At 35.8% G+C, this 19,769-nt stretch overlaps 1 protein-coding gene across 4 annotated transcripts in view; it reads left to right on the top strand.

The window, feature by feature from the left end:
• The window catches only part of LOC131684116 (katanin p60 ATPase-containing subunit A-like 1), a 73,916-nt gene that overhangs the window by 41,413 nt on the left and 12,734 nt on the right, over window positions 1–19,769 (top strand). For all 4 annotated transcript variants that reach the window (XM_058966686.1, XM_058966685.1, XM_058966683.1 and 1 more), the window contains exon 2: window positions 15,907–16,244. In XM_058966686.1, coding sequence (XP_058822669.1) covers window positions 15,907–16,244 — 338 coding nt within the window. The remainder of the gene's footprint in view (window positions 1–15,906; window positions 16,245–19,769) is intronic.

Below are 19,769 nucleotides of genomic sequence, written 5' to 3'. Positions count from 1 at the left end.
AGTTGTTGAAATTGAGAAAATTCAAATATTTATCGAAGACGTCAACATTTTTCATTTGAAAACTTAAGAGTTATTGAATAAAGTAGTTTAAAAATACCGTCATTTTGAATGTCAATTACCAGAAGATGTGGAAATATGTGGAAGACATTTCAATTTTATGAGAAAGACAATGAAAAGTACTATAAGAAAAAACTCTAGTCACGACGGGCATCAACTGGCCTGTATGTAAAAATTACGTGTTACTATGTTTTAATTGCCGCAAGGTTCTACTGTATCGATTTTGTTGGCTATTTTCGGCAAATTTGAGACTAAGAGAAACGAAAGCAATGAAATTGAAAGACGGATAGGTATTCTAGAGCGAATCAGTTATATACTTAGAACGAAAAACTAGGACTAGGCAGGCTCATATGGACATGATCGAAAGGAAATGTGAAGAATTTTTTGCCTTCTGCTAAGTAGGAGTTGGGCGTTACACCCAAGTCTACCGCATGGTCTATGGTAGAATATAAGTCATCATCATGTTTTACCGCCGACGCCGGCAAAAATTTCTTCACAAATCCTCGCCTAGAACGACCATGCGATCATTCTTCTCTCTTTCCCCTTGACGTATGCATTCAATCGACACCAAGCTATCGGTGTCGCACCGATCCTATTGTGATTGAACTACTTATTGATTTTTTAGTTCCGCACACACGGTTCCAAATCTCACTTTTAGGTGAATTAATCACAATTCAGTGTATATCAAAAGAAGAGGGCTTACATTCCAAAAAAGTGTTCCTAACACACCAAATCACTAAAATCAACTCCTAGAGTGCAATGAATTAAACGCACGTTTCGGTACCATTGCGACCACTGTGCAGTGGTGCTAGAAAAAATGAATATTTCATCAATCGTCAGAGCATCAATCGGTTTCTGCTTAATAACTTTTTTCCCAAGCGTCAAATCGCTTCGTGGTTTTCGAGACTTTGTTTCTTTGTTAAATTTCCTATAAAAGCCACATAACGATTTATTTTTAGGAAGTAATGGGTGACTCCTGGAGGAATTATTTTGTAAAAGTTAATTTTCCCATACAAAATCCCATGTAAACTTTAAATTTAATTCGGTCTATCCACTCATTGAATGCTTACTAGAAGCAAAGGGGAACCCGGGGTTATTAAGACAGTGGGAGTAATTCCGACCCCCTCGATTTCTCAAAAAATCGTAAGACTTTTTGACTGTCGTGCATATTCGTGGAACCGCTATTCTAAAACATTAATTTTAACAGTAGAATCTAATTATTGGTTTTGTTTAGAAAGGCGATACAACGTGTTTCATTTTTTGCCACCTTCAAAACAAAAATCACTATAACACAAAAACCGTAATTAAAGTAACAAATAAAATTGAAAAAATGAAAGGTATGTATTTAAGAAAGCTTGAGGCACTTATTCTATGGAATGATTTTTGTTTGGATGAAAACACAGATATTTTCAAGACGCTAACCACTTTTGTGCGAAATGAGCGTACGGAGCTATTCGGACCCCCTATTCTATCAAACACCGTTTAGCGGCTTCGGAAGCGATTGCACACGGCATAGCAATGAAAATACATGATGCGCCAATCGACAGCTGTGACTAACCAGATTAAGTTTTTGCATCGGAATTTTTTTTTTCTTAAGGAGTTTCTCTAATAAATATTTCATAGGTATATATAGTTACATTGTAAAAAAACTAAAAAAAAAAAATTGACGGTCTGAATTACCCGTAGGGAGGTCCGAATTACCCCTACATTGTAAAAGGATGGAAAAACGTAGAGTTTTGCAAATGGCCACCTAGCGCTGCCATGGAGTGGTGCAAATGACCGTTTATGGCACCAAAATGTAGCTTAGGTTTCAAACTAACAATTAGAACTTTTGACCGATTAATTTTTTCACATCTATCCACCAAAAAGGACGATTTGCTTAGGTAGGTCCGAATAGCCCCGGGCTCTCCTATACATTAAAATGCATAAAAGTCACATCGGAGGAGGGGAGACGGGGAGGAAGGGTGTGCTGACTGTGTATGTTTTTGTTTCGCAGTGTCTAGATACGCACGACTAGGGAATGATTCGATCCAGTTGGCAAAAGACGAAAAATATGACATAATTCAACACCCTTTTAGAATATTGTCATAATATCAAAATCGATTAGCAAGAATATTTGGGATTACAGAATAAACCTAAATGTTATAATTAATGCATGTTTAGATATTATATAAATAATTCAATATGTTTGTTATAGTACCACCTTTATACCTTCTGTATAAGATTCCGCATTTTATTCAAACGATCTCCGGGTAAAATCTGCACCGACACGATAGAAACCACAAAAAAATCGTCGCGTGATTGAATATTGTTAAAAAATGTAAGCAGTGCTCCTTATAGCCGGCTATCCAGAGTTCAAGTTACTTATTTTGTTAATCATATTAATACAACAAATGATAATTTTCCCAAAATCTCGGCAGCCGGCTGCCCAGAGCAATTATTACATGATAACGCTATTGGCAGACTTACTAACAACTCTACCCTTCCCGTGATACATGTGGAGATGCAGAGGATTCCTCGGTCTTTAGTAGCAGCATGTATCGGACTAACATTCCTTCCTTTCGCAGAACATCTGCATTCGGACGTGGCCGGCGACGATATTGATCAGTATGCAGGGATCAATATAGATTGTACAATGTGGCTCATCATGTTATTCCCAAGCATGTTGTTCCAATGAACATTTTGCAACCTAATTTGGTTCTGGTCAATAACGGTGTAACAACTACGGGCGATCTCTTATGCTTATACTTATGCTTAACTTTTACAATAGATTTTTTACAAAATCGAGGTACCTCGGCGATTTGGTTACCAATCTTTTGTCAGTTTTGATGATGTTCTATCATGTATTTTCGAATACTCAAAAAAAATCAACATTATTTGGAATTTTGTCCAGAGATCTGAGAAATTGTTTCTGCTTTTATAGTTCCAGTGATGATACAGCTGTTACGAACAAAATTTACATCGAATGGCAGTTTTTCAAAATTTTGTCGCCGGTCGTATTGATTCGTATCGTTCTCCGATTCTGACAAAAAAGATCAGCGATTTTTAGTGCATGACTGGGACGGACTTTGGTCAAATATTACATTAAAAATTGGTCCGAAGAAATGAATTCAATTTCAAAATCTTTCCAAGTCTCGTTTTACTTGATTATATGTGATTCTGCTTAGTTTTTCCTTCTGAAAAAGTTTCGGGAAGGGTTTAAAATAGTTTTTCGGTTTGTTTGTTTCTTTTCAGTCGGCCTCTGTCCGCACTGATTTTCTATCGCGGACGCCAGACAGGTGACTGCACCATTCTGACACAAGGTATCAGCCCTTCAAAACATAAACTGCGACTAACGGCTGTACTTCCCTTCCGAACGACGACTTTATCGTAGATTGTTCATCTCAGAAAATTTCAATTACCGCGGTTGGGATTGAACCCAGACCCACTGAAGTTAGTGGTGGTCACGCTTACCTTTCAACCTCTGGCGTCGATTTCTTTCGTTTTATAATCGGTACAAAAAATGGATTTTATTTTACAGCTTTTTGTAAAAACATAATTGAGGATAGATTCGCATTAAGGAATTTTAGAGTAAAGTTAGGATTATACGTTTATTTCAGCGTTTCTTTCCAACTCGTTTTTCATTCTATCATTTTCAAGTTCTTTAGATTCTTTAGATAGTACCCCAATTAGATGTATTATGGTCAAATATTTCGTCGAAAAATCTAGGTTTCAGCACGATCGAATGATTTCCCTTTGAAAAGCGTGTCAGAGCATTTAGTAATATCCAAGAATATTGTGTTTTTCGTCAATGCAGCGGACATTTACGAACTTTCGAAGAACTTAGAAAATTTGCTTTTGTATATGCAGTACGCATTAATCTAAAAATGCCGGGGTATTCTGCCTGATAAATAACTTTTTTTCTAGTGCATGTAGGGATTTCAAACTATTTTTTCGTGAAAACGGTGGGGACAAGAAATACATAAAACCTTAGGCGACATCAGGGAACCATTTCGAATCGACTTTTTCACTTTTTCGACGTCCCCCGCAGTGCTAGAAGTCGCTCAATTTTCACCTTCCAATGCTCAGTACAATACGTAGTCGAAGACAGTCTAAATTGATAGGTTTTATCAGTTTTCAATGATATTGCAAAATAACAAAGATATGTGAAAATTTCAGTTTTCATTGTCAACGTAAATTGTCCCTGGTAGCACTGCTCCATAGGAATCCAATCAGATTATTGCAATTTATTTAGTTCTAGAGCTGATACTTGAAACTATTAGTGCTCAAATGAAGGGGATATAACATTCAGAAAATTACAATTCGTACCTCTTTTTAAAGGAAATAACCACAGTATTTGACTAGGGATAATTCTCGAAAATTACGGGAAAGTGGGATACTGGGTCATTTTGTCACCAAAATCCCCTATTTTTCATATTTTTTCTACTCTGTGCTGCAAATCATACATATTTTGCAGTTTTTCTAATGTGAAAGAATTTCAGAAATCGAACGGAACATTTGCGACCTTTATCCAAATACGAGAAGTTAGAGTTATAGAGCCTTTTGTCATTCGTATTAAATTTTATCATCGTGCATATATCTGAATTATTTTTCAATTAATTTTAATAAAATGTAACTTGTTGAACGTTGAAAATCCTTATCATATTTTTGACATTTAGTTTCTATTCCACATTTTTATCATTAAATTGCACATATCAACTCCATTTAACAATAAATGATTATTTAATTTACGATTTCTAGCGTGAAATATGCTTGGGGAACACATGAGAAAAGTTTCATATCTGGAAAAATACGGGAAGTTGGGGTATTGGGACATTTAATGAAATAAATGTGGTTTGTAGAGTTTATGTCAAAAAATTTAATGTTTCTGAATTTTACCGGTAACGAATCAATTCCGTTCGATTTATGAGATTTTTTGCATTGGGAAAACTGCTTAATATGTATTATTCGCGACACGAAGCTGAAAAATGGGAGATTTTCGGGTCAAAATGATCCAGTACCCAACTTTCCTGCATTTTTCGAGAAACGAAAATATCTCCATTTAAATACCAAGGTTATTTTTTTTAAACAAGGCATGTATTGTAATTTTTTGAGTGCTACTTAAAAAGTTATAGTATTTAATGTATTTTCCCATAGCACCAATTTCAAAAACTTCAAGCGAAGTGGGCGGGGTCTGAAATTGTCCAAATGATGTGAAAATTGGCATCTAAGCTCACTTTAACATTTGTCACAATATGAAAGGGGGACTTTGATAATTCAAAAACGAGTGGTTTTTGGCAATGCTCTATTGTTTATAAACAACATGGGCATGAAGAGGACAATGGTAAGTATTGATTGATATACAGTTTTATCGAAAGGACATCTATATAATCCATATAAGGACTTATGAAGCAATTTTATTTTCATTTCGTTGCTTATTTATTAGCGTACCGCCAACTTATACCGGAGTCGCTTGGTTGAATATCAAAATACACAGATTTTTCAATAACAATAATAATCGAAGTGGCAGTTAAAAAGTTATAGCAACGTCTAAACATTGGATAAAATGTTGTTCAAATGTTGTTCTCTAATATGCTTAAAGGCTGGAATGAAAGAAAACTGACTTGTTTCAATATATTCCTTCCAGTTTTACAAAAATGTTGAAAGGGGCTGTATATGTGTGTGTGGCTTAAATACGCAATTGATGAGATCCCTTAATGAAGGTATATTTATTGTGCCTTGTGCTTCAGAACAACGTGAGAAAATGCTTTTACAAGTCGGTAGTTACGTGTACAACATTACACAGGAAGGAAATAACTATGAAACGGAAGCGCGACAAAAATTGTAATTTTCGTCCCTTCAAGTTTCTCATCGACCATCACTGTTCGAATCCGCGTACGATAGATGCATGCTAGAACGACAAACTCCTGCCCTACTTTCGGTTGTCACTTATTTATTAGTTTTTCCATTCACCTCAATCCAAAGACATTCTTTTATGCTAAATAATTGATCAACGGAACTGGACAATAATGAAAACCGCTTTTTTCCACACTCGACGAGGTCGTTGCCCTCTGAGTTATGGTTACAAGTCGCATACGTATGTATACTCCATTATTACTATAGTGGGTGTAGAAATCAAACAATAACGCCGGTTATAGTGCAGGACAAGCCGAGTGGTAGTGTGTGGTGTAGTCCGAGTTATATTTCTGAATCGTGTATGCACCGTCCATGCACGGGAATGGGATGATTAAATCCTTTTGACTAGGAAGCGAACGTAATATTATTTATAGACGTTTTGATTGAATATGGAGCTGTGCTAGAGATTGGACAACTTTATTGCTATTATTTAAACATATTTTTAACAAAATGGCTTGAAGGAATTAATTGCGTAGAAAGTTACAAACTTAATTTGCAGTATCGTGTATTTTACGTAGCATATAAGGATATTTTTTACTTTTCCATATGTACATAGGTGTCATTTCAGTTTAGCTGGAAGTGAAGTATTAGAAACAAAGGAGAAATGAGGCAACTGGCATTTACTAGTGAATCGGACGGTTTCTATGCTTGATTCTTGAAATCGATTTATGAGTTCAATTGTGATTTCTCTTGTGAAAATTTATATTGAATATTCAATTGGTCTGTCGGTTACGTTGGTTAAATGTAACCTCTTTCCAATGCATTGTACTACTTTGATGTTGAATGTTATCCTATAAATATAAATTTCGTTTAAGATTTATCGATGGAATTACTGAGTTAGATATGCCACATTACTTGTTTGAAAAATCTCTACAAAGTGGCGTTTCAGAATTTTGAAATTCTACTTGGTTACTTAGATATAGCGAGAAACATGATGAGAAATTGTGAGTTTTTTGCTTCAAACCACTATATCTAGAGATTTTCTCAAGTTGTATTGAAGTTTTAGATGTTTTTATGTGTGAAAATGTCTGAAGAACAAAATGGTATAAACATTTTCAAAAGAAAATTACACGAGTTGTGAGAAAAACACAGTTTTAGTTATAAACTGGAAATAAAGGATATTTGGCAACACTGTAACCAAAAACAATATTTTTTTCTAGACTCCCTGACTCATTTCCTTCAAAATACATTTCACCGATTGTTTATAGACCATATGAACGCAAAGATATGAATAAAAATTAAAAATTGTTGATTTTTTTTCCATGGAAAATTTTCCATGCACGATAATGACACGTCATACAAATTTTGTCATCATTACACGCCTATGACACGTGTGAGTGTGACTTTTGTTTACATTCATAGTAAAAACTCGCAACATAGTCAACCGATCTTGGTAATATTTGAGAGATTAATGCAGAATAAATACAAGCATCAATTGTCTTCTTTGGATTGTTTATACCATTTATAAATTTCAAGATATTCAATCTCAAACTTTAAAAATCGTTTTTCTCGAAATGTGCTAAATGGCGCTTGCCATAAGATAGCACAACAGCGACGAAGCATCCTGTTCCACCATGCGTGGGGACAAAGGGAAATTTGTCTATTAACTTCCCACATATTTTAATCTTCAAAACTTCTAACACTAACAGTTGAATCATTCTTTCTTCGCTATGAATCGCTGACAGTGCTTTTCGTTTTATTCTACCCAAGGTGTAAAGGCGGGCCTGTATGCCAGCCGACAGTTATTCCAACTGACAAGGTCATAAAACGCTGCAAAATTTCCGGTATACTGCATTGTCACATATAAATAAAGTACAGCAACCTGCTACACTGCTGGCTGCAGTCACCTGTTGCATACATTCATTGAAAAGTATTCATACGATGACATCATAGTGCATTCCGTAGGGGGACTGGTAGTAAGCTCGACACCCCACGACTTTTCCCAGATATAAAATTTTAAATCATACAATAATGACAGGATATTAATACTACAGTTATTTCTAATATAAAATTCTAAACTGATATTGAAGAACAGTTTTTATCGACCGCGGATTGTTGATCGACAAAGTTCCGAAAAAAAATCGACACGAACCGGATAGCTTACAACGAAGCGTACGTTACTTCTAAGTGAATGATCCTAGTCACAGGGGATATATTCTGCTTGCTGAACCATCTACCATAATATAAACCAAGCCCTAAACATTATTTATTCATAACACCACGCATTCCGAATGCTCTTCCTCTTGCTACGCGATGAAACTCCAGAAAGCATGCATTAGCGTCACACATAATTACACAACACACATTTATTGAAGAGAATTGGACAAAAAGAAAATTAAAAGGGTGTCCAATAATAAATCCAATTTTTTGAAACGCTGAAAAAATTGTATCTTGTTAAGAATCTAATCTAAACAAGGATTATACACAGAATATACAATTTTGGGAGCTATGTGGAATTTTAGAAAAATTAGATTGTTGTTAAGGTGTCCGACTTTCCTCCGGTTCCCCTATATTTTTTTAGAGTTTTGTGCGTTCGATATTATTTGTATGGCAAAAATGCATAACGGCTTCAAATTTATTGAACTTTTCAGTCGAAGAATAGCTTTTTGAAATCTTCTATTGACTGCATTTTCTCAGATTTTTATGAAACTTGCTGTACATGAGGACTTTGTCATAAAAAGGCACTTTGCATACTTTGTTTTTCCAAAAATGATCTAGTCTGTCTTTTGAAAAGGGGCAAACTTTTTTTACCAATTTTTTTTTAAAAAAAGACGTCTAAAAATGACAAATCCTACAAAAAATATTGTAGGAGTGTTCTCACAAAATTAGTCAAATTTTTTAATATAAATGTTGAAAAAAATTTTTTTCGACAAATACACTGAAAAAAAAAATTGATTTTCAAAATTTCAAGTCGATGTACACAAAGCCCGTCTTTGATTTGGATGAAATTTTGTTCCAAGATAGGTAATTACGTTCCCTACCTACCGTCAAAAATTTAAATTAGGAACTTCCAAAGAAAAAGAGTTATTTGCAAAAAAACTTTTCCTTGTACAAACTGAATTTTTTACAGTGTATTTTGATTAAAAACTACACCAATGAAAATCATAATCATCTCAGTATCCAATTTCTCAACTGCTAGTTACCTGATACATCCAAAAATTATTAGTAACGAATTTGGTATAGCATCGCGGACTGTACTGGAACGAGGCCGAAGGGTTCGTTTAACGGAGATCTGGTACAAGAACACTTAGCGCACGACCAGACAACATGTTTAATGTCACGATAACCGCCACCACAAGCGCAGAGACCGCTCTGCACGACACCAATACTCCGGAGATGGGCATTCTACGTATAATGATTGTACATGACCCGAGATATCACCCGAATGAAGTCACGACTCTCATCCATTCTCTTGGACCAAGGTTTGTTGATATTTTTGGGGTCCCTGAACATCCATCGATCCACGTAATTTGTCAAATTTCGAGCGTCCTCTGAGTAGAAATATTTATAAACTCGTTGAAGCTATGCGATATTTCATAAGTATCACCTTCTAATGCCTAACTGTCCATCTTCCTCATTATCATTCTAATCCAATTGTCCGCCTTCTCATTACCCAGAATGGAGCACTGCAAAAGAACTCAAACTAAGGTAATATGCTATAATTTTTCAGATAAAGTACTCAAAAACTCCCATGTTTTTTCCAGGAAATATAAAGAGTGCTTTCCATGCTCCATTAAACAGAGAGCCTCCTGTAACTGAAACGATCCGGGTATGGTCGTTGATAGATAAATATAAAACCATCAGTTTTGTGGGAGAATGTTGGCAGCACAGTCTCTTTTATGATTGCACTCACCACTACTGTCATACTAATTAGCATAAAAGCGATGCATAGCTGTAATCATATGACGAACGTTCCGTGCACTCCAATCACAGAGCGAATCGAATACACAACGTAGGCCCTAGCTACTAGACGAAACATTGTTTCTCTGATGATCCGTCCGTTAATCCGTCGACGGACCGGTGCCAATAATCGCATTTTCAGCTTTCATTTGCATTTGTAGTGTCGCGTATATTGGGTTAAATTCGGACGTTCAAAAGTCCCTTTTGCGTATAATTCTAAGCAATCTCTGCCCACCACGAAGTAGGAGATAGTACACGGTTGTTCGCGTCGGGTCCTCGTTTCGTCAGACCTTTAATCGTAGTGCAAATGCGTAGTGTAAAACCTGGGGGAAAATATAGGGAAATAGAAGGACACTTGTGGAAATTCCTGCTGGTTTCTAAGATTACCGAGACCAGGAACCACTTACTTCGGTTCTGTAACAGCACCCTTCAAGGGACACTCTCAGGCTTTTACGAAGAAGCATAGGAGGGAAAACTGATTTTACCAAGGGGTGAGTCGCTTAGCACAAATCGAATTGTGCTCACAAATAAACAGCGTGGTAGCTTGTGCCGCAATGTGCCATGGTGTTCAGTAAAACAAAAGCAGTGGTTCCTATGATTATTTAACTACACTTTGTTGACAGTTTTTGAGTTGTCAGAAGTGTACCTCATTGTGCCACACATTGTGGTAACGAGTGAAATGATCGTGTATTACTGTGAATCGTAATCTTATATCATGGTATCGTAGGTGATACAGTGTGTATGGTACATTGTTATAAGCGACTCAACTCTTGGATTTTCCTCTTTCGGAAATTTATAGGCATATTCATCGAAATTCTGAACAGAAAAAATTGAGGTAGATTCCATCGGAATGCTAAGAAGGATTCTATCGAAATCCCAATCATAATTCTGAAAACTAGTAAAGCAGAATCCTGGGAAGAATTGTATGACAATCCTAAACATTATCCCGTCAAAATGCTGGGAGCATTTCATTAGAATTCTAGGAAAATACATATGTAGCAGATTTTTTATTTTTATTTTGATTATGACCTTATGGTCATTCGCCTCTTCGTGCTAGAAAAATCTCTTTTGAATAATTTCTAACCCTATGGGGGGTTGGGATTCGAAACCAGGTGAGCTGCGTACAAGGCAACCGATTTACCAACTACGTTATGCCCATCCACATGGCAGATTTTAAATTTTAGCTTTGTTCCAAAGATTCGAGTGGGTAATTACCCCATCGAATATTTTCGATTGGATAGCTCTACCCATACTACCCACGTCATCCGTCAGCCCTGCTGAAGGATTGGATATACTTTGGAACCTGCAAGCAACACCAATAAATATATTATCATGAAAGCTAATACCATGTTCACACTACAGAGTTAAAACATGTTATAATAATTAGCAACAAGAAAAATATCATCAAGATAGCGTTAAAACACGTTATTACTCGTAGTGTGAACGTAGTATAAGCCTATTGAATCTTACCATCTTTTATACTCGTTTCAAAAACTCCTGTTTTATTGTCTCCCGCCAAACTTCTCAACTTTCTGGTGTGATGTGATCATCGTACCACAAAACTTCGTGAGCACTCACTTAAAATTCACTAAAATCGCTCCAACGGGCGAAGCACATTTTGTCGTTAACAAATGTTGCAGGAAGTCTGGCAGCCTCAAATAAACACTCAAACAACCTGCATTTCCGACTCCTCGGTATTCGGTTTACCTAGCTTTGTCGTATATAATTTGTCGGCATAGTCTTGCATTTCTTTCTTTATTCCGGACTGGGTACTGGAACCAAATTTATTTTCTGCAGTCGTCAGACCAGACTGTCAAACAGTATTTCCAATCAAGCAGGCTGATAATATTATTTTTCAATAACATCGCTTTCACCTTGTTTTCAATTGCCACTCTGAAGATAAAGATTATCTCACATTAATACCATGTTCACACTACAGAGTTAAAACATGTCATAATAATTAGCAACACGAAAAATGTCATCAAGATAGCGTTAAAACACGTTTTAACTCGTAGTGTGAACGTAGTACAATATCATGTTCACACTACGAGTTAAAACGTGTTTTAACGCTATCTTGATGACATTTTTCTTGTTGTTAATTATTATAACGTGTTTAACTCTGTAGTGTGAACGTAGTATAAAGCTGTCTTGCCCTTCGAATTTGCACAATACCTACCAACAAAAGTATGAAATCTATCTAAAATGCATCTGAATATACTACATAAGACGTAGCGCATTGTCAATGTTGCACTCTTTTGCTTATCCTTTGCTATCTTTTTAACTAAGCCTTGCCGATCCGAATTCGCCAAGTTTGGTCAAATATTAAAGCTGTACGCACACGAGGCGACAAAACACACTCCACCATAGATTTTGTTCTATGTATTCCAACGCGGCAACAGCAACAGCGTTGGAATAGGTAGAACAAAACCCATAGTGAATATTAAAGAAAAGAATGAAAATTCAAGATGAGGATTTGTAGTCTTCCATCTGATTTATAACAAATATGAATATTTTCTCATCTCCTTGACAGTTTATATTAAATTTCAGTTGGAGAAATTCGTTTCTTTTTAGTCAAAGTTTAAAACGACAATCATTGCACCAGCTACCTCTGGCGTACCCCAGGGTTCCCACTTAGGCCCTCTTCTTTTTATTTTGTACGTAAATGACATTACCTTTATACTCAAACATCTAAAAGTGCTTATATATGCAGACGACATGAAACTTTTCATGGAAATAAGAAATGTCAAAGACACTGAAGTATTCCAAAACGAAAACAATATATTCCACACATGGTGTAGCAAAAGTCTACTCCAACTTAACGTAAAGAAATGTAACACAATAACCTTCAGCAGAAAAACTATTCGCATAGACATACACTTAGGAAACCAACTAGTAGAAAAATGCAAAATTGCACGAGACTTAGGCGTAATCTTAGACTTCATGCTCACATTTGTGGAACATTACAATACAATAATAAATAAAGCAAATAGTATGCTGGGCTTTATTAAACGCTTCAGCTATAATTTTGAAGACCCCTACACAATTAAATCATCATACAATATATATGTCAGGCCAATTTTGGAATTTTGCAGCGTAGTATGGAACCCATACAACCCATTGAATCAGTCCAAAAACAATTTCTTTTGTACGCACTTCGTAAACTAAACTGGACGACATTTCCTCATCCATCGTATAAAGCACGTTGCATGCTCATTAACATATAAACACTCACAGAACGCCGCGAATTTGTTAAAGGTTGTAGGTCTGGTAAAATACAGCACCAAACCACGTTTCATCAATTTAATGTACCCTCAAAATTTTGATTCATTGCAAAAAAACTATTTCTCAAGATTTTCGACGCTAAAGAATTTTCTATGTTGTCATTTTTCAAGCGATTTTCAAATTTTTGGGTGTTCTGGAAATAAGGAGAAATTGCCTTTTCAGTGATGCTAGGTTATGTTTTTTTATTACAAGTACAATGCGGTTTTGGGACAACAATAGAAAACCAACCATTATTGCACGATTTCGTCATGAAAAATATGAAAATGGCTCAAAATTTTTATGAGAAAGCGTCTTTGTTTTCATGAAATTTTAAAGAGAACATTTATTTTCCCATCCAACGACCTATTTATCATCAAAATCGGTCAAAAATGGCAGTTATTAATTTTTTTTTCAAGTTAGAAACTTGCTCGCATGAACTTTTAAGGGGACAGTTCCATATGAAATTGTCAACAAATCGATTTTTTCACTCGATTATGCATGCAGTCAAAAGTATATATGTGAGCCTTGAAGTTAAAATTAGAAAAAAAAATAATGGTGACGAGCTTGTAGAATTTTATAGTGTCTTACTAACCCGGCTAGTTACAGTTCTCTAGTTTCAATGAACCTATAATTTGAAATACAAATGATCGAGCGTTTTCGCGCTTTCGATTCTCTTACTGATAAAACGACAAAAAAGAAGTTATTGATTTCATTGAGGCTTAGGAGCGATGCTTCTTGAAGTCGCAGTTTTAGCTTGCCTTTTTGAGGATTAAGAGTTCATGCAAGCAAGTTTCTAATTTGAAAAAAAAACTTCTTCAACTAATTTTGAGGATAAATAGGTCTTTAGGTAAGGAATTAAATGTTCTCTCTAAATTTTTATTGAACCAAATACACTTTCTAAGAAGGATATTGAGTAATTTTCATAATTTTCATGAAAAAATCGTAAAATAATGGTTGTTTTCATATTGTTGTCACAAAACCGCATAGTATTTTTAACAAACGAACACAACATAGCATACCGTTGGAAAGTTCATTCCTCTCCTTTCCAAAACATTCAATGAATTGAAAATCGGCTTAAAAATGATAGCGTAGCAAATTTTTTAGTGCCGAAAATTCCGAAAAATAGTGTTTTTTTTGCAACAAATCAAGGTTTGGAGGGTATACAACATTGTTCATACTTTATTTTCAGTTCAATTTGATGAGATACTGAAGTATCAATTTGATGAGATGTGAAGTACAAAATCACTGTAGCACCGCTTAACCCTTTCATGCCCAACTTTTTTCTAGTGCATGCAGGGTTTCAAAACTATTTTTCCTTGTGAACGGTGGGGTCAAGAAACACGAAAAGCCTTTTTTCATAAAGATAGGTGCTTCCTTTGCAGTGCTAGAAGCTGCTCAATTTTTATCTTCCAATGCTCAATACAATTCTCCTAGAATATTTACAATAGTCCAATTGCGTGGAAAATGTAGCCAAAGACAGTCTAAATTGATAAGTTTTATCAATTTTCAATAATATTGCAATATAATGATGATATATGAAAAATTTTCCGTCGTCAACGTAAACTGTTCCTGGCAGCACTGCTCCATCGGAATCCAATCATACTAATTGCAATAACTTCAGTTCTAGAACTGGTCCTTGCAACTATTAATACTCAAATGAAAGGCAATAGTCACATTTATTAGCCTTACTAGTTTTTGTGAGCCAATTTTGCCTTAATCAAAAGTTATAGCTGTTTAAAAACGTTGTTGTCCACAAACAACATGGGCATGAATGGGTTAATTCACCGCTTTGTACAATAAACTCATTTTCCTTAATTTGAGTTTGTTGTTTTTGGACCATATACAAAAGACCACAACGCAGCCATACAAACAGCATCATCTGATGTAAACCATGTTGGAGCATATCAAATATTTTAATCCGGATAAAAAGTTGATCTGATTTTACTAAAGTTGATATCCGAAGCTTACCGCAACTAGTGTCAGTAGAATCATATCACTAGTCCTGTGATGTCCTAGAAAATATTTCTCCTGTTTTGTTCCAAAAACCGCCATCAGATAGGTTAATAGTTTCTGCCCAGATTTCTTTTGCATAGTTTGAGTCATGAATTTAAAATTAATCGAGTGATTGTCTGCATTTGCATTTTAATATTTATACGGTTTTATTATTTTATTTTTAAGTTGATTTATTTCCGCTCAGTAAATGCTTTAATGGAATTCTATTGTTCATGTTTTAAAAGCAACAATGCAAAGATATCTTTTCATTTCAAGACAAGCAACCCGAATCAGATTGTTAATTTGATCGGCGCCCTTTTGTTCATTGATGTCACAGTGAACTGGTGCTAAGTCCAGTGTGTCGTGTCTAATTTTTCACGTTGGAATAATTTCTTGATTTGCTAGAAACATAAGAGAGCTGTGGTTGGTTCAGTCAGGCAATGTTCGGTCGTAGACTTATCCACTCGCAAGAAAGTGGCACACTGACCAAACTACTTCGGTGGCTATTGGTGTCAAGGTATCCGCGCTTAGGTGTAGCTGTCGTGATTGAGGATTAATTGAAAATTTTCACGAACTCGGTTACACATTCTCGCACACTTACGGAAGATTCGTGAGTCGCCTCGACCATTTCACAGACAGTTTTCTCAGCTAGCCCAATTAGGAACATGTTTTTCGAAATTAAGTGCCTGTGAGCTACAAAACTGATTGCCCTCATTTATTATGCCTTTACATTCACATAGTTACACTATGTTGGCAAATTTTTCATGTTGACTGCAAGTTTCCAATTTTCTTCCATTTCAGCTCACAGCCTTCCACGTCCAGTTTCCAGCATATGGCCCGGATGATGGATACGCTGATATTGGATAATTTAGCGCCATTCGCGTTCACCAAAATTACTACCACTCATCGGCCATCAAGGATCGCTGCAACGAACCTCGGACCGGCGAACGTATCGTCGGGTGGTTCCGGGATAGGTGGTGTTCCCGGCATGGGAGGAGGAGTGAAGAAGGCGACTAGCACATCCAACGTGTCGACCAGTTGCGGCAGTAGCAGTGGTGGTGGCGGAGGAGGAGGAGGAGGAGGCGTCGGCAGCTCGTCGATCCGTGTCAACCTGCAGAGGAATAAACTTCCCACACAAGGTCAGCATGGAAATTATGTTTCTTTTACACGACGACGTTGTAGGGAAATCGGATTCTTACCGTAGAACTTGCGAATGGATGGGAGAAAGGAGGTCAATTGGGGTGGCTAATATTACGTCTATCTTTCGAGATTTAATGAATGGAACCATTGGCCTGGATACTTATATTATGTGACCTGAGGCGGCTATTCTTATTGCGATATTTGTACTTATTTTACACCTTTCGGTATCATTAACCTAAATTAGTGCATAGTCCTTTCAAGCCACTGGACAGAAAACTTAAACTTTCTCATGGTTGCTTGTCAGTTTACTCAAATTATGATGATAAACACCTGCTTATGAGAAACTATTCTTAAGGTAGTACATAATTTAGCTGGAACTATTGGATTCAATCCGCTTGAAATGTTCTCAACAGAGTGTATGTCTTCGTAGCCACCACAAGTTTATGCATAAAACTTAAGGGCGGCAAAAAAAGAAATGAGTCCATCAACTCATTCCCGTCTCGATTCCTATTTTCACAGGGAACGTTTGCTTAAAACATGAAACTAAAGCTGACTTCAAACTATTTGGCGTGCTGGACATTATTGAATATTTTGTTAGTCACCACAATTTCTATCGGTATTGTGAGAGTCATCAACATTGCCAGATGATGCAGTTCATAAGATCTTAAAGCTGTTTTAAAAACCCCAACAACGAATATAGATCAACAATTCGGAGCCATATTTTATTTTTTGCATATAACCATGTCCCACTCTAGTGCTCATTGCTGTTTCTCTCGTTAATCCATCAACGAACTGACGCCAGTAACCACGTTTGTTGGCTTTCATCAAACTTATCATTCGCGTTTCTAGTACCGCATAATGTTGATAGCTAGCGGGTAACCAGTTGTCGCGGTAGGCCTTATACGGTAGCCTTTTCTGCATATACATCAGAGTACTCTGCCTCACCATGGCACAGTGGTCGGAAACGCCAAAAACGTGAACTTAATTCACTCGAGGCCAAACCATTGAATTTATTCAAAGGGTGTCTTTGGAGGACTTGTTCGTATGAATATTCCCTACAATCTGATAATAATTGAAATTAGGCATGGCTTACTATGATCGAACTAAAAAAATAACTTTTTATACTGACGAGGTAGGAAGATGGTGTCTTCGACAAAGTTTTAGAAATGATCATAGTAAAGAATTTTGTTGAAGAACTTGAGCTTATAGAACTAAAGGTTATAGGCGTTTTCTATGGCAGCCCCTTTAAATCTAGTTTTTTTTAATATAACTTTTTTATTCTGTCTTTTCGTGCTAACTATGTTCTAGACAAATGTGTAGGTATTCAAACTACACAATATTGTCGAAGATTGTATGTAACAATACTTATTCGTTTCAACGTTATTGAAGATTTTTACATTTTTTTACACCAACTTCATTTTAGTATAAGAAAGAAAGGTGCAAACCAAAATGCACGAACAGGCACTTTTTTAACTGTCTAAACTATCCACAATAAAACTAAGAAGGTTTGGGGCGTGGCACTTTATAACCCTATGAATAGGGTAAGCTTACTTTATCATGTTTTTTTACCTTTTCCATACAAAAATCAACAAAAAAAAATTTTAAGTTTTTTTGCCCAAATTTTTGAAATTCTTGGTTTGATATTCAATTACAAGTATTATTTTCACTTATACCTGAATATTTCAGATTTTATAAACGTTGGAGCAAAAATGTGAAGTTTTTAATATCGTTGCAGATGCCACACTAATATATACTCAAATAGACATGTCATAATGAATTTAATGCTTACAAAAGGATGTCATACTATTAATTACAAAATTTTACGGAAAAAAACGAAAAAAAAACTTTTTTGCTGATTTTTGTATGGAAAAAGTCAAAAGACATGATTAAGTAAGCTTACCTTATTCATAGGGTTCCAGAGTGCCACGCACCAAACCTTCTTAGCTTTATTGTGCATAGTTTAGACAGTTAAAAAAGTGTCTGTTCGTGTATTTTGGTTTGCACCATTCGTTCTTATATGTAGTTGAATTTGGTGTAAAAAAATGTAAAAATCTTCAATAACTTTGAAATGAATGAGTATTTTTACATACAATCTTCGACAATATTATGTAGTTTTGATACCTACATATTTGTCTAGAACATGGTTTGCACAAAAAGTCACAATAAAATAAAGTTATATTATAGAAAAAAAACTAGATTTAAGGGGGTTGCCATAGAAAACGCCTACAACCTTTTTAGTCCTACAAGCTCAAGTTCCCCAACAAAATTCTTTACTATGAGCATTTCTAAATCTTTGTCGAAGACGCCAACTTTCTACCTCGTCAGTATAAAAAATTAATTTTTTTAGTTCGATCATGGTAGGCCATGCCTAATTTCAATAGGGATCATTAATTTGGGAAAATTGTATCAGTTTTTCATATGTATTGATAGCGGGTGTCCTTACGAGTACACTCATATTATTCTTAAACCTTTTTTTTTTTTTTTTTTCATACGTTTATTTGACACGGCATTTGCAATAGCTTTTTACGCCAGTTTCTTTTTTTACATAGCACGTTACAAAAATCCTTAAGACTAATTTTAACTATACTAGTACTTTGTCTAAAACTAACACTGAAATCACTTTATTGTTTGCTTTTTTCCTTACATTGTTGTATTTCATACTGATCTAGTATTTTCGGGTGTATTTATTTACTTTTTTTCTGTTATTGTCTAAATTTAAAAACTAAATATTCTAGGACCCTTTAATTGGTGAATGATTAGCCTTGGATGAGAGTATGAGGAGATGAATTTAATTAAATTTTGACAGACGCTGTTTTTAGAAAATGATAGATAAGTTCCATGTATAGAAGATCGCGATACGCCAGAATGTCTCTAACAGGAACATGGATTGGTCTTCCTCGGACTTGTAAAGAATCTACTAATTGTGATCTGGCTTCACGATATTCAGTGCAGGACCAAACAACATGCTCAATGTCATGGTAACCTTCTCCACAAGCACAATGATTACCCTCAGCGAGCCCAATACGACGGAGATGCGCATCTAAAGTATAATGATTGGACATGAGCCTAGACATCACACGGATGAAGTCCCGACTTACATCCAATCCTTTGAACCATGCCTTCGTTGATACTTTAGGGGTAATTGAGTGTAGCCATCGTCCCATATCTCCATTGTCCCAAGATGTTTGCCAACTAGCAAGTGTCCTCTGTCGAGAAGCGCTATAAAATTCATTGTAAGCGATGGGTCTTTCATATATTTCACCATCTAGTGCACCAATCTTGGCTAAATTATCAGCTTTCTCATTGCCCGCAATAGAGCAATGGGCGGGGAGCCACACTAGGGTAAATTTATAACATTTTCTTGTCAGGTTACTCAGAGATTCTCGTATCTTCCCCAAAAAGAATGGATCGTGATTATCAATCCTCTTTGAGCGTAGAGCTGCAATTGTGCTGAGACTATCAGTGAGGATAAAGTAATGGTTCGGGGGTAAAGTATTAATTATTTGCAAACTATAGTGAACTGC

The sequence above is a fragment of the Topomyia yanbarensis genome, chromosome 2, assembly GCF_030247195.1.
Source record: "Topomyia yanbarensis strain Yona2022 chromosome 2, ASM3024719v1, whole genome shotgun sequence".
NCBI lineage: Eukaryota > Metazoa > Arthropoda > Insecta > Diptera > Culicidae > Topomyia > Topomyia yanbarensis.
The sequence above is the reverse complement of the archived record's forward strand: the minus strand, read 5'-3'. Positions and strand labels throughout refer to the sequence as shown.